Below are 16,238 nucleotides of genomic sequence, written 5' to 3'. Positions count from 1 at the left end.
AAAGAAAATTTAACTGTGTTTATTATACTGATAAGATGAAAACAAGACATGTATTGTGCTCTTTAAAGATTAGATTACCATTTGCCACATTAAAATATGAAATTTGTCTTAATTTATAAACACAGATCTTCTTTCGGTTTTGCCTAGGAAGCAGTGAGGCACTTTACACAATAGCCCTTTTAATATGTTGTTAACGTGACATCTATTTTAAGAACAAGTATCAGCTGAAAATTTGCTTTTCAAAGTTGTGTATTTTTTTAATGTTGGTTCTGTTTAAAACTTATTCATGTATGACTTTTTCATAACCCAAACATGGCAGCTACCTTAGGAAGCTGAAAATATAATGGAAGATTTCTTGAAGTATGCATGCGGATTTGTTTTAGATGTAGATGTGTGCAAGAGGACATGTCACAGAAAAACATACCCCCCTTGCATAAGGTGTGTGTGTGTGGGGGGGGGAGGTTACTGCATCATCAGACCTCACTTCCAGGACATTAGGTTTGTCATGGAACTAGACAAGTAAAATATGCACATAGACATAGAACACCACATAGTATGGGGAACTTCAGACACCTATATAGTAACATCTTTTTCAAATATCACAATAGCATGAGAAAATGTGAGAACCTTTAAAAAAACTGCCTTCTGAAAGAAGACAATCACATTAGCAACATCTCAGGGTACAAAGGTCCCTTTATAAAGCCATCATGAGGTAACAGGAAAGGATATAAGCGTATAAATATACATAATTGGAATTAAACAATGTTACCTGAAGCATTACTATGTCTTTGTCGAACATCTCTCTTCTGCATTTCACATTATGATAGTAGTATATCTGGTGGGGGGGAAGATTTTTTCATAATTTATAGATAGGTAATTCAAGATATGAAATAAGATGCAGAGCTTGTATCAGAATTATAGCAATTGGAAGACTTGATAATCAAGTCCGGCAAGCCTAGTAGAATAACTGGGAAAAATACAGATGTAGTGTTGCCAAGTTGGCTCAAGGAATGAAGGCATAGTGTTGTTTTAACAGTGCATTAAAGGTAAAGGTGTCCCCAACCAGTCGTGTCCGACTCTAGGGTGCGGTGCTCATCCCCGTTTCTAAGCCGAAGAGCCAGCGCTGTCCGAAGACGCTTCCGTGGTCATGTGGCTGGCATGACTGAACACCGAGGTGCACGGAACGCTGTCACCTTTCCCGCCGAGGCGGTACCTATTTATCTACTTGCAAGTTCTTGCTTTCGAACTGCTAGGTTGGCAGAAGCTGGGACTGAAGACGGAAGCTAATCTATGCGGAGCTTCCAAGGTGGAGTCCAAAAATATATAAATTCACCTCTCTTGTTCATTGACATACAGGCTGCAACAAGAAGCATTCCAACTTCAACAAGACCGCCTGCTAAATGTGTTTAGCAACTATAGAAGGGCAGCACAACACAGCTTTGCCGCTAGCTACTAATCTAGCACAATTAACTTTTATAGGGTAAGTATCTCAAATCGCCCTATGACTCTCATTTTCACACAGGAAGGAGGAGAGTAAAATGTTGCACTTAAGACTTACTTGGTTAACAAGTGAGAAACCATTTCTTCTCCACATTCCAGCATGTACTTGGGCACACAGAACTAGACATCGTAGGGGATGTTCTATTAGCATAGGTGGACTAAGTTCACTCTGCATTAATTGAACATAATGAAGAAAAAGCCTTAGACATTAAGTACACTTTGTTAGGCCCTTAAAAGATCATTTATAAATGGTGCCACCCTATCCAGTGCTCTAGAGACAAGGCATAGCACCATATTTTCAGTGTACACTTCGGATCTTACCCATGTTTAAGGAACAAACCATGGTTACCACTACCCACTGCTAAACATAATGCTTCAATGGGCCTTAGCCAGTCAGCTGTAGATCTCCCCAATACCCCAGCTATTAATTCTGATCTTCAAATAACCCTCAGCACACACCGAATGCTAGACTATCCAAAGGCATTCAGGCAGCTATGGTTCTGAAGGTGAGTATTTCAGCAATGGCCAAAACATTTTTTTCTATATACAGTATTGTTTGAAAGACTGCTATACTTTCTTACTATTATCATCAGCAATTTTTGTATCCAGAGCAATTCTACTTAAAGAAATACCCCAATAATAGTCACACATTAATCTGATTACTACTCACCATTGGTAGCTCTTCTGGGAACTTGTATGCCACTTCACTTTTGCTCAAAAGCACATGCAAACCTATAGAAAAGAAAAAGAGGTGGGGTGTGTTTGTTTTTTTGGAATAAAGCAATATGCACATTTCTGCCACCTATGAAGTAGCCAAAGCTAAGGGATTCTTGAGATAACTAGCAAGTGTAGTTCCCAAATTTGGAGTCTTAAGTGTGGTAGCAATGTCTTATCAGTCTCAAATAGAACTAGGACAAAATGTTCCTACATGATCAAATCATATTATGTACACATAAATGTGTTTTACTAAATATGTTATTGCAACATTCTTACAAGCAGCAAGAGGTATTGCTTCTTTGGACAAAGCAAACTGAATTCAATTAATTCCTATAAATTCTTTATCTGTCCTCAGAGTGACCAGGTATCACCACCAGCATGGACAGGACACAACCTGGTTTTTAGATTTATTCCAAGCGTTTATCTGTGCATTTGAAAGCTTGTGTTCAACTAGTGGAGAAAATTAAATTGTTTCTAGGCCTGCCAATCTCTCAACCCCTGGGACCATATGCCGCATACTAGCCACGTATGCAGCCTGACAAGTCTCGACAAGCCACGTTTTTACAGCTTGCCTGTGAATACAAAACAGAGAGTTTGCCACAGGCGTGTTAAGGCACAACACACAACTGGCTTTTTGTGTATGGCCCAAAGGGTGCGAGCTTGACATCCAGTGGTTTATAACTAAGCTATAGGTTATGTAACAACGCTCAATCACCAGTATAGTAAAAGTTAACGTATTGACAAAACCTGGTTCAATTCCAAAATGTGCACCACAATTAAGAGTAATTCTGTGCAGATATTCTTAGCGTTCAGCCATACTTATAATTCAGGAAGCAGTTTCATGCAGCCTACAGGCACATGCCACAATTTTTGTAATACTGTAAAAATTAGGCAGGAGACTAGTTCTCTTGATTGTGGAGGAAACATGATGGCAGCACTAATCTTTTAGCCTTTGTGTTTGCATAAAATGCTTCAAAAACCAACACACAACCAACTATTTAGTTCTTACCTGCAAGTAAACGAGAAACCGGGAGATGAATGCTAACTTTTTCCTGAGAAACACAGTATCGGATAGTCTCAACTGAGTGCCCACACATGCTGAGATCAATAGGCTGTTCTCCATCAGTAAAACCACTATGGCATTGCATCAATGTAGTCAGAGATTTCTTGTATGCTTCAATTAGCACTTTTTCCTATAAAGATTGAATGCACTACATTGAAAGAAAACACAGGGCAGTATCCAATGGGGTGCTGTGCCCCTGCTAATTCCATTGCACCCCGCTGATTCCGTTCCACAAGCAGCAGCACCGCTTCCACAACAGGAGCAACCAGAAACGAGCAGAATCACTCGTTTCTGGAACAGGGCAGGCTCAGCGGAGCTCACATAAAGGAGCTCTGTTGACCTGTCTTGATCCAGAAACTAGCGTTTCCAGTTGTTTGGGGGCTTCCTCTAGGAAGCCGTAAGTCTCCACTGTGCAACAGAATTGGCAGGAGGGGCCACTTGCAGAACCAAATCAGCAGGGGGAGTAACAGAATGGAAGACCAGGTAGAAGAGGGAATGGAATGGAGTATCCTGAAGGGGGGAAGTGAACAGGAACAGTCTACCCTGCAACCTTTTGTTGCAGGTCCTATTTGTCTGTAACTGTTCACAGTTTAAATCATACTGAGTTTTTAAGCTCTTAGTAGATAGTCAGAGAGCCTTTGGGCTGAAGAGTGAGAAAGGAGATGTCCTAAATAAAATAAAATTAAAGCAGCTTTGTCTTAACAACTCCCCTGGTAGTCATAAACCACCAAGAACTTTGTGCAGGTGAATGAAGAGGCTGGTGGAAGAGGGGTGGATTGCTCCATCCTTCCTCTACCAGCCCATTTCATTTCTATGTAAGTTGCAGAGAAAGGAGAGCCTCTTCCTCCATGACCAGCACAGAAATACAGTATGTGTTTTTTGAGGGGGGGGAGATAAATAACTGCCCCCGCCCCCATCCCACTCAATTATTTTTACTAGCCTTTACAATTCTTTTTACTAGCACTACTAAGCTAGTTTCCATGCTGGCAGTGAAAGAGACTAGCAGGCTAGTTTAAAAAAAAAGTCAGTTAGTTACTTTTGTGGGCTTATTTACAAGGCTGAATTAACGATTTCATAAGCATCTGTGTAACACTGATGCTCACTGGACCTCTTCTTTAAAAATGTGATTGTGGGCCATTAATAAGATTGTTGATCAGTACCTATCTAGCTAAATGTCCTTAAAAATCTTTGTATGATTTAACTACGTGAACTTTGTGTCAGGCAACAGTAAATAAGATTGCTGGATCAGGGCCAGTTGTGCAAGCAACACACATTTATTTCAGAATACATTATCATTTATTTTTCACACAAGCTACAAATTATGGATTTAATAGCTTGTATCCAATTGTGCTCCTCTGCTGAAAGAAGGTTGTTTGATCTAGCAGAGGCTTCTGTGAGTGGAAAGAGTGTGTATGGTTTTCTTTTTTTTTAATTCCCCCTTTCTTTTGCAGCCCCCCACACTACCATCTACACTGTGGAGCAGATGGTAAGGGCACTGGACTGCAGAAAGAAGGGAGAATTCACAAAAATCGCCCCCCTTTACACTCACTGAAGCCCTCTACTAGATGAAACAGCCCCCATCAGCAGAAGGGACACAATGACCTGGTTCACAAGAATGCCAATTCATGGGTTGTTTAATCCATGAATTGATGGGGCCACAAGCAAGAGAGCGAGTGTGCTACCTCCCCCACGCTCATCACTTCCATTTTCAATCAGCTTTAATCAACAACCCAGGAACTGGGTTGTTTGATGTGATGCCCAAATCCAGCACCCCGGGCTGTTTAGGGTTAAACAACCCAGAGTTTAACCCAACAACAAACCATGGGTGATTGTTGGATTAAACTCTGGGTTGTTTAACCCTAAACAAGCCACAGTGCCAGGTTTGGACGTCACCAGGATTAAAGCTGATTTAAAATGCGGCTGGCAAGCACATGGGAGTCAGCGTGCTCATTCCTGTGACAACCCACAGCTTAAACAACCCATGGATTGTTGTGATGTGCAAACCGGACCTATAGGATAAATCCCAACTATCTTTTTTTACAGAAGGTAAAGCAATAATTACAACAGATAATTCTTCACATGTAATGCTCTCTGTCTTTTCTTTCTACCCTTCAAGAGATACTGGTCTGTTTTTATTACCAAGTCTACAAATTAGTCTATTTCAAAGTTCATTGCTAGAAAAATATGCACATTTGAGATCCCATTTTTAAACAGATCTGTTTTATTGATATATGTGTCACATGCAAAAATCCTAAGAAAATTTAGCTATTCTATTAATTAAAATTTATTGAATATGCTTGAACAAGATAAAACTTACGTCTAAAGCGCACCAGTCCTGCATCATCGAGATGACATGTGTTAGTTTCATCTGCAATGTGAATGCTGCTTCCCATTCTGGTTCCATTTCAATATGCTGCCCTACTTGACGGGTTATTGGATCCATACCCTTGAGACACAAATAAAGTCACACGATTTTGAAGGGAAGCATGAAAACAATAGGGTAGGATCAATGCTGAGACCCAGCAAATCCTGCCTAGTGTTTACCCACAGCTGCGGTGGGGAACCTGCCACCTGCAAGCCACTCATTCTAACTTCATGTGTGGTGGCAGACAGAGGGGGGTATTGGAAGAGATACAGATGCAGATGGATGGGATTGGATGGGGTGGGAGAGAAGGAGAGCATCAGGCAATCTGCCATGCTGCAAGCTCCACCCACCATTAAATCTGGCTCTGCCCACCAGAGATCCTAGGAAAAAGATTTCCCACCCCTGGCCTACAGAGAGGACCGTAAAAAGAACTGGCTCTAGTAAAATTGGGGCAACTATAACCATCCAGTATCCTGACTCTTCAGTGAAACCTATCAATAAAACGTTGTAAGATATTGGAAATCTAAGAGTTATAGCAAGAGTAACTGATAACATCTCATTTGTCTTTTCACAATAAATATAGTACCTTAAAAAATTACCTACCTGCATACACTTCAGCAACTCCAAGAAGACATCAAAGCCATCTAGAAATTTTTGCCTCAGATCATCTGACCAGTCAATTGGCTTGCTTATCAACACATACCTAAGTACAGCAGAAGTAAGTTTGCAAGCTGATTTTTATGTACCTATGCAGAAATATTTTGTTTTTTTAAAAACACTTACTTTAAATCCAAAATCAGGCTCTGGACTCGTCGGAATTTGAAAGCCTGTAATGCAGTGTAGCGTTCAAACTGAAACCTGCCCTGTATATCTCGATGTCGTAAGTGATCCATAAATGTTGAGATGATAGTAGTCAAGAGGTTCTCTTCTATTATTAACATTCGAGCCTATGTCAAAATACATTTAGAAGCTTGTTTCAATGAATGTCTGCTACTGGAGAAATAAGAGACTCCAGCAACAGAGGAACATCCAAGAGAATGATTTGTAGGTGCCTAATATAGTTCTATTTCCACAGCAAAAGTGGTTTGGACACAATACAACCAGTTCTTGAATAGGAGGCCACCTAGGAATCATGCACAGACTGACTGGATTTGCACGTCATGATAAGCCACAGTGGTTTATAAGCTACTCACAGTAGCTCATAAATCACCATGTCTTATCGTGTTGTCTGGCAGCAGTTTTCCCCTACCAGGGTGGCTTATTCAGCCAAAATAAGCCACCCTGATAAGCCACGGTCTGCAGCAAGGTTTAATTAAACCACTGTGGCTTATCATGATGTCTGGCACTCCACTGTGGTTAAAGGGCATCATCCAGCAAGCCGCTTGGCAAGAGCAGCAGAAAACCCTTCTGCTCTTCCACAGCAGGACCACAATCGCCATTTGCGATCTCGCCCAAGCCGTTGCCCATGCCTGCTTTCCGTCCCGGTCATGATCGCAATCAGATCTGATTTTTGTTTGATTTCCCCAGCCCCATTTTGCGCAAAACGGGGCTTGGGGAAATAAAGAAAAATCCAGAAATCAGGGTAAAATCCACCCCCCTGCCAAGGACTATGGAGGCAACACAGTCTTTGGTGGAGGACTGGATCATATGTGCACATAAGCTCATCATATGTGCACCAAATCAAGGTGCGTAACTGCAGTACAAAAAGTACATTACTGTACGTCTCAAGAGTTACTGCCCTAGGAAGGAGTTATTTGCTAGCTGCCTCAAAGCCTTGTAACAGAAACATGCACAATAGCCATTAAGACTAAGGTCCTGGTGAGATGTATTACACACTTCCTGAACAGTCAGTAATTATGTTAATATGTTTGACTGCTTGGTGCAAAACTAACATGAGAAGCTGTTGCAGCGATGTGTGACACTAATATTATGCCAGCAGGACACATTTTTATAAATTAAAAGGACCTTAAGTTATTAATATTATAGCTTGTCCACCTTTGTTTAAAATGTGGAGCCCCTGGGGACAGAATTTTACTCATGAAACAGCTATACAAACAGACATTTTAGCCATCTAATAATACAACAGAAGTGATGTTTACCCTCCCTCTGTTATTTTGCACCATTCCCTATTTTAAATTGTAAATCACCTTGGGGGCACAGATCTGTCTATTTCTACCCATGAAATTCTGTAAGACTCTGCTAATACTGATGACTCTATATAAATCAACAGGCAAAGCTTGCTTACTGAGAGGAGAGGGGGATTAGTGCCAACCAAGTTTGGTTTTGCTCCATTTCCCTCTATAAAAGAGGTGCCTTGACAGAGGCGCAAGCTGAAGGACAAGAGCTTAGCCTGTGGCTTGAGGTCTGTGGCATTCTACACAGAACAGACTCTATTGTACAATTGTGGGGAAGGGTATGTGTGTGGAGGCTCATCTTTGGGGTGGATGGGAAACCGGTGAGATCACCATTATCAAAGTCACATTTAGCAATGCATCTGGAGACATACAAAGGATACCAAGGACCCCCTTATCCCACAAGCTCAATGATTTTGCATATAGCTGCTACTGGTACTACTACAACTAGAGTGTTTTCTCACTACCATCTATCAAGCTTGAAGAAGCTTGCGTTTAACTTTACATATCAAGACTGGTTTAATAACTCATGATGAGAGGGACTGGACCATAAAGATATGGCCCCTGAATCCAGAAATTATCATGTCCATACAGTGAGTAATCACAGATTGTTATTCGTGCGATATTTTAAGGTTGGTTTTCCAAGTTCATTATAAATTTGGTTTTGACTAGATTGCAATGTTAAACGTTATACCAAACTCCATAGATGAATGTTTTCTTCCTGCAAGCCCAGACGATGATCTAGAACAGAATGCAGTATGGGTGGGGAACCTGAGTAGCCCAGAAGGAAGTTATAATTTAGATCCAGATGTGGGAACAGGAGAAGTTCATGTTTATCTTCTCCAGAGATTGTGGACACCCCTGCTCCCTGTTATGACTTGGATATTTAAAAACAACAATAATAAATTATCGGTGTTAGATCTGAGTGGGAGTGGGAGCAATTAGAGGTTTCATTCAATATTTAAATACTTACAAGTGAAGGCACTGTGAATATCTGTACTGAGAGGTCAGCAACTGAATACTCTCTGTCGTGGTCATCTTTCACATAATCATTCTGCAATCGCTCATAATTCTATTAAGGAGGAGGCAAAAAAGGCAAAGGGTGCCAACTATCAGTTTAAAAAAGGCAGCACTACTCACCAGAGTAGGTACAGTGAAGAGCTGAACAGAGAGAGCAGTCACCGACACTGGCCGCTCGTGATCATCCTCCATAAAATCTCTCTGCAACTGCCGGTAATTCTAAACAACAAGGGGAAATTCACCTCTAATCCGCACTGACCGGATGTTTTGTCTAAATTTAATGTTTATGGTGGGAATATTCTGTGTTAAAACTGTATTGGTTTAGAAATTGGTGAAAAGCAAACTTGTGTCAAGAAAGAGGAAGATAATTAGAAGAACCACAAGTATCAGCTGTTATAGGAAATATTGTTGGGTTTAGGCAATATTTAAAGGACATCTTTGGGAAGCAGTGAAAGTAAAAATGTTTTTACTTTTTAGATTACATGGGGTGGTATCCTATACTGCCACTGCACTCCTGCTCATTCCGTTAGGCCGGTGGGATTCACACTAGCCCAATGGGGAGTTAGCACTTTGTAAAGGAACCCCAGACATGAGCAGAAGCACTCATTTCTGGATTGGGACAGGTTAGCGGGGCTCCCTTCTGCAAGTTCTGTTGACTGGAAAAAGCATTTCTGCTCATTTCTAGTTGCTTTATGAAGTGTTAACTTCCCATTGCACTAGTGGTGGGTCTCACTGGTGCACAGGCAGTATAGGATACTGTTCTTGACTATTTAAGAGTTATTAGAAAAAACAGACACGGGCTCTCACCCCCACAAAATAATATTGCTTTCAAGTGGAAGTTTACCAGGTGGTACAGTAACATAACTGTAGATATGCATAATAAAGGGATATTTTCATTTGGATTGCCACATATATATCCAGTAAATGTGGTTACCATATGGCATCCAAATCACTTAGGAATATAAATTCCCACATTTAGATTTGAACCTAGATTTAGGTTCAAATCTAAAGCTCTAGTGTAATCCGATGTACACAAAACGGTCCAATGGAAGAGGCTTCCACAAAGACTGTTTGCGTGTAATGGCAGTGTTCCGTTTGATATCGTGGGTTAATTAACCCATGAATTGTGGGATTGTGTGATGCATGTGAGCCACATCTGCCTTCTAGCAACAACAACCTATGAATGATGCATTTGTAGGCTGTTACTGTGATGTTCAAACCCAAGTACTTTGGGTTGTTACAAATGTGGCATTTGTAGGTTGTTGCTGGAAACCGGAAGCAGTTCGTGTGCATCCCAGCAATTAATTAATTAATTAATTAACCAGCCAACAATTTGCAGCCGAATGTTGCTGTTACATGTATATAGCCCCACTGATTTTAAGGTCAGGTCCTGCTCTAACCATGCAGATCTTTCCCCAGCATCAAGTCAGCAGGGAGCCCTTGAACATGCAGCAATGCCATGTGTGACCCAAAGCTCCTACAAGCTTACGGAGTCCCTCTATCCGGTTGTCACTGTTTAGTATCACAACCTGTGCATTCTATTTGAAATGTCTGAATCTGCATTTGAAAGTATTTTGCATTAGATGCTACTCACTCTTGCAAACCGGATAGCAAAAAGTTTCTTGTACTTCAAATCCATAAGTAGGCTGCTCATGAATAATTGATGATACACACTTCTAGCTCCTGTTGTTTTTTAAAAAAAGAAGATATTCATTAATGTGGACTACTATATGACAGCAATCTACCACAGAAACACAAGTAGCTTTAGACTTTTAACACAAGTTCTGAAGAGGAAGTTGCTGTCATATCAGTAATAGGAGAGGTGGTGTCAATGAGGAGCCTTGAAGCTCTTACCCAGTGTTGGGTGCCAACATAAAGAAAAGGCTCTGCATACAACTGCTCCAAAACCTTGTTTGCATAGGCCACAACCCAAAGAGCTGGGAAACTAGTTCTGTGAGCTGAAGGGGGGCTTACAACGTAATCCTATGCATGTTTACTCAGACATATGTCCTCCTCTCCTCAGTGGGATGTTCTCCCTAGTAAGTTTAGAACTGCAGCCTTAGCCTTGTTTTTCTCAAAAAAGCAGCCCCTTCATGGCACATGGCAAACTGCATCTTACCACAGCCATGCAAGCAGGCATCCCAAAGGGGGAAGTGCTGCACGGTAGGCTACAGGAAACATGGCTCAGCATCCAGCAGCACCCAATGCAACTCACCGCCAAACAACTCTCTTAGTTCAGCAATTTGGAGATGCAGCTGCTTGGTTTGGTTGAGAGTTGTGCAGGTCTCAGATGGGGGCCACACCACATTAGCCTTCCTGCAAGAATCCCTTATCTGGGAATCTAAAGTCTGTGCCCCCCCGCCCCAGCTGTTTGTTGCTCTGTGATTTATCGAAGCTGCTTTACTGGTGTGAAGCAGGATTGTGCCCCAAGGAGTTTTCTTTTTTAAAAAAAACTACAAGAAACAACCCACCTTTCCAAAGTTTTGAATCAGACAACATCAGTTTATCCACAAGGGAAGAATTTTCTCCTTCTGGCCCTTCCTGTAAGCCAACTTGACACAATATTCTTCGAAGGCCATCTAATTAAAAAAAAAAAAGTAATATAAAGACCAAAAGAAAGAACAAGTTTGTTTTATCAGTCATGCTTTGTCCACACAAGTAACTCAATTGTACTTATGACATTTAATAAACATGCATAATCCTAAAATAGATGGTATTTCTCTTAATTTTATATTGCCTGCTTAAATGAATGTTGATCTTGCATATCAAGCTGACTCCAACACAACTCCAACTAAAAATACTAAGACTCCCTCAAATTCTCAAGAATATAAAGAAGTATAAGGTCTTTAGGGGAGAATTGTGTTTAGAGAATAGACAAGTGAGACCTGAAACTAAATGTTGCACTGTGGAATGCTCCTGTTGATTTGCTGTCAGTATATAGGATACGAGTTGACCGCTCAGGGCCAAACTACATAAGGGAGATCCTTGACTGGCTCTCCCACGTCTTTTTTCTTCTCCTAAAGGAAGCCAGGGGGGCACCAACTTTAGGTCAGAGCAACAATAAGGTGTGGGATTGGGGAGAAGGAGTCCTAACCTTTTCCCCCGACACTGATCTGATGCAAATCACACTCTCGCTCCCACCAAAGTTGCTATTAGGTGCAGAAAGGGAAAACATAACGATAACATTGTACCTGTATGCTCTCCCCTCCACAGCTAATAGCAGCTCATGGATAGGGACAATTTGCAATTGGGAATCAGCACCTGAAATACCTGAAAGAGGTATTTTTCTAGTTTTGAATCACAGAAAAAAAAAACCCCACACTATTCTGGAGGTTGGACTCAATAGCCTTGTAGGCCCCTTCCAACCCTACTATTCTATGATTCTATGACATTTTCCCTTGCATCTAGATCAAACTTTAAATTTCAGTACCTGAATATCCAATAATATTACCCAGCCAAGTCAGAAGCTTCAAACCAAAGCTCTGATGGGCAACAATAGATGAGTGCATAACTTGAACCTTCAGTGGCTTAGTCTGGCGACTGGTATTTCTCTTAAGAAAAGAAAGAAGAGAAGGAACAGGGGATGGGGAGAGAAACCATTAAAAGGTTTTGCCAGATCACAAAATTTTTCATGTCAGGTCAGTACAATTAAGACATAAACAAATCCAAGGGAAAAGGATTTTATGAGGTTTTACAAGCTTTCCGAATGATCGAGCAGTGTTTTTCATGCAGCAATTGTAAAATTTCAATTCTCTTTGCAACCTGAAGGGAGAACAGCCTCAGAAACAACTCAACTAGGTTCAACTTCATATGCAGGTTCATTTTTTCCTCTAGATTTCGGTTTTGACAGACAGATACATGATTGCAGCAAAATGTACTATCCAAGATTATACACTTTTCATGCCAATCTTATGCAACTTTACTCAGAAGCAAGCCTCAAGGAGTTCAATCAGACTATCGGGCTCTTAAATGATGACTATCCATTACTCCAAATTATAAATATTCATCACTTCAGAGTGATCTTTAGTATAGTACCAGAATAGGAAGGGTCATCCATTTCATTTATTTATTTTACTCATTTACATATCACCTTTCAACCAACTGGTTCCCAACTAGCTTTATTTATGTATTCAGTGGATTGGATCCAGACTTAGTCTTACTTAGGGTAGACCCACTGAAATAAATAGGACTTGTTGTTCATGACTAGCTTCAGTCCCGCTGATTTCAATGGGTCTACTCAAAGTATGGGTAGGTCTGGATCAACCCATTAATTATTATTAAATGTATACTGTGCCCTTCAAAGAAAGTTTCCCCATGAGAATTTATAAATATCAGTAAAATACAAAGTATAAATAAATAGGACATGAACATTACATTACAAAAAAGACAGTTTCAGAGGGAGCAAAAGCTATTAGACTGAGGGTTGCCTAGCACCAAAAAGATAAGACAGTAGGCACCAGATGAATTTCCCTAGGGAGATCATTCTATAACTGGGGCATCATCATAGAAAAGATCATTCCTTGCTTGCCACCTAATTGCTTGCTTGACAAAGAAGCAAGAGATCCTTCAGGTATCCAGTCTCAAGCAGTACACGGTTTTTGAAGATAAGCAGCAGCACCTCGAATTGTGCCTGGAACCAACTTGGGAGCCATTACAACTCTTAAGCACTCACCATGATCCTAACCCTCAATTTCCAGTTATCAGCCTAGCAGCTGTGTTTTGAACTGACTGAAGGTTTTGCTTACTCTTCAGAGGCAACCATAAGAAAATAAGAAGAGCCCTGCTGGATCAGACCAAGGGTCCATCTAGTCCAGCATTCTGTTTACATAGTCGCCAACCAGATGCCTGTGGGAACCTCACAATTAGGACATGAGTACAATAGCACCTTCCCACTTATATTCCCCATTAAGTGGTATACAGAGGCATAGGGCATCCAATACTAGAGGTAATATAAAGCCATCAGGACTAGTAGCTATTGATAGCTTTATCCATCACGAGTTTGTCAAATTCCCTTTTAAAGCCATCCAAGTTGGTGGCCGTTGGTGGCCATCATTACATCTTGTAGTAGTGAATTCCATAGTTTAACCATGCACTGTGTGAAATGGCCTTCTCTCTGTCCCATCAGCCAGGACAGCTAGACTGGTGGGGACGAGGGAAAGGGCCTTTTCTGTGGTGGCCCCCACTCTGTGGAACTCCCTCCCTAGGGAACTCCGTCATGCCCCCTCTTTAATGAGCTTCCGTCGTGCATTAAAAACGTGGTTGTACATCGCCCAGAGTGGCTGGGTGACCAGCCAGATGGGCGATTAATAAATTTAATAAATAAATAAATAAATAAATAAATAAATAAATAAATAGTGCTTCCTTTTACCCCACATTTACCACATTGCAGTAATCTAAATCTGGAGGTTACCACTACACAGATCACTATTTGAAAGTAGAATGTACCAATTTTTAAGTTTTGAAGAACAGATATCGGACAAGTGATTTAGAGGCATGCTACCACCCCATTAGAAATACATCCTTAAAATTTCACACGCCATTTAAAAAAGGGCACAGATATACTAGAATAGTAATGCTGGAATAACAATTTATTAAGGGTGTCATCCTAAGAATGTTTAGACAGAAAAAAGTCCTACAACTCCCAGCATACCCCAGCCAAACTGCTGGGAATTGTAGGACTTCTTTTCTGTCTAAACATGCATAGGATTGTGCCCTGTCAGTTAATGGAAATGAAGCAATACCACTTACCACTATCACTGATTTGGCTTGATCACAGTACTGAAAGTCTCCGTAGCGAACTGACCTGCGCCCCTGTTAAACAGTGACATGGCTATTATCAACTCATTAAAAATGTAACTAAAACTTTAAACACTACATTTTAATAGCACACTGAATAATAAAGAATGCTGGCTGGGGAATGCCAGTTGTAGGACCTATTTCTGTCTAAACATGCACAGGATTGCGCCCTACGTCACAAAAGACTACGTCACAAAAACTTGAATTATACAATGTTTCCTAATCTAAATTAATGAAATACCAACACTGAATTTTGCTAATAGCACATATTACAGAACTAATTAATTACAGTTAGATTTGTGTTATTTACATGTCCTAAACTGAAACGTCACAGATCCAGTTTAGCTAAGCAGTGAAATTTTACATTTACAACAGATACTTAAGTTTCATGTACATTTTAGCACTTAAGTTGCATATATTATTAACGCAGCAAAGATCAGCTGTAGAAAAGTGAACAAAACTATGCAATTCTTCGAGAATTTAGAAAGATCCATGATCTCATAAGGAGCACATACCCTATGAGGGGAAAGGAACTCTTGTGTTTGCCATCAGGGCATGGCTATTTCAATCTGCCTGACCACACATGAGCCCTAGTAGCCTGTGTGTGTGTGTGTGTGTGTGTGTGTGTGCGCGCGCGCACACACGTGTGTAGGTTTTTCTACTGTCAGCTTGAAGACATCTACCCATGGGGAGGCTTTTCCTATTTTGCCGCTCAAGGTGCTCTGATACCAAGAGACAGCCAGGAGGAGAGTTGTCATGGGAATGAAGATGCCCTTTCTCAGTTCAGGACATGGGGCCCTGGTAGGAGGAGGGCCTTCTCCTGCTGCTTGAGGGTAGGCTGTTTGAAGTGCCCCTTTTCCTTTCCTCTCTTGCTGTGAGTTTGATGCGGATGAGGTATCGTATTGTTAGGTCTCTTACATCAACTGTTTAGTGAATTGCTTAATGTGAGTATAATGTTTATATTGTTAAGTAACCTACTGGTATGCCTTGTGCTTATATAGATTTTCTATATATTTTAAATGAAGTGTAACTGAGTTAATGTTGTAGTGTAGTGTATTATAACTATGGCTATTGTATTTAGTGTTTTGGGGTGAACTGGTTTGAGTATAATGTATTGTGGAAAATGCGGTATACAAATACATTGCCTTGACTATGACATCAGGTCACTCCATGTGGATAGGGCAGCCCTCATCCAACCCAGTGGCCTCCAGATGTTTGCCCCTTCCAACCCTACTATTCTATGATTCTACAACTCCCAGCATTCTTGATCACTGGCCATGCTGGATGGGGCTGATGGGACTTGAAGTCCAAAACATCTAGAGGGTACCATGTTGAGGAAGGCTGAGATAGGTCATAGTATCCTAAGTGGATAAAGCTATCGATGGCAACACATCTCTGCTGAGTGATAGGATTGAAGTGGTTGAAGAACTCCCCACTCTTCCCCTCCACGCACACTAAATGCCCTACTGCAATGTGTTCTTCGTGTGATTGGTACTTGAAATTTCCATTCACAGAGGAAGTGATATCAATACATGGAAATTCAGGCTGAAAGCATGTCTTACCCTCTTCTCTTGCTCACAACATCTAGTAAACTAAAATGTGTAATGTCACTTTGCACTGAAATTTCCCTGCCTACCCTTCACGT

At 40.9% G+C, this 16,238-nt stretch overlaps 1 protein-coding gene across 4 annotated transcripts in view; it reads right to left on the bottom strand.

Moving 5' to 3' along the window:
* The window catches only part of UBR2 (ubiquitin protein ligase E3 component n-recognin 2), a 72,472-nt gene that overhangs the window by 39,520 nt on the left and 16,714 nt on the right, over positions 1–16,238 (bottom strand). For 3 of the 4 annotated variants that reach the window (XM_084828906.1, XM_084828908.1, XM_084828909.1), the window contains exons 7-18: positions 14,546–14,608; positions 12,228–12,348; positions 11,269–11,376; positions 10,392–10,480; positions 8,751–8,849; positions 6,429–6,592; positions 6,249–6,348; positions 5,598–5,726; positions 3,227–3,410; positions 2,171–2,232; positions 1,559–1,669; positions 770–835 (exon numbers count right to left, since the gene is read on the bottom strand). In XM_084828906.1, the coding sequence (XP_084685032.1) occupies positions 770–835; positions 1,559–1,669; positions 2,171–2,232; positions 3,227–3,410; positions 5,598–5,726; positions 6,249–6,348; positions 6,429–6,592; positions 8,751–8,849; positions 10,392–10,480; positions 11,269–11,376; positions 12,228–12,348; positions 14,546–14,608 (1,296 nt within the window). Of the gene's footprint in view, positions 1–769; positions 836–1,558; positions 1,670–2,170; positions 2,233–3,226; positions 3,411–5,597; positions 5,727–6,248; positions 6,349–6,428; positions 6,593–8,750; positions 8,850–8,917; positions 9,017–10,391; positions 10,481–11,268; positions 11,377–12,227; positions 12,349–14,545; positions 14,609–16,238 lie in introns of all 4 variants that reach the window. The other variant, XM_084828907.1, reaches the window with a different exon arrangement.

Source organism: Heloderma suspectum, chromosome 1 (genome assembly GCF_057233095.1).
Source record: "Heloderma suspectum isolate Gila_16-S chromosome 1, 16-S_ref, whole genome shotgun sequence".
NCBI lineage: Eukaryota > Metazoa > Chordata > Lepidosauria > Squamata > Helodermatidae > Heloderma > Heloderma suspectum.
This window is presented reverse-complemented; position numbering and strand designations above follow the sequence as displayed.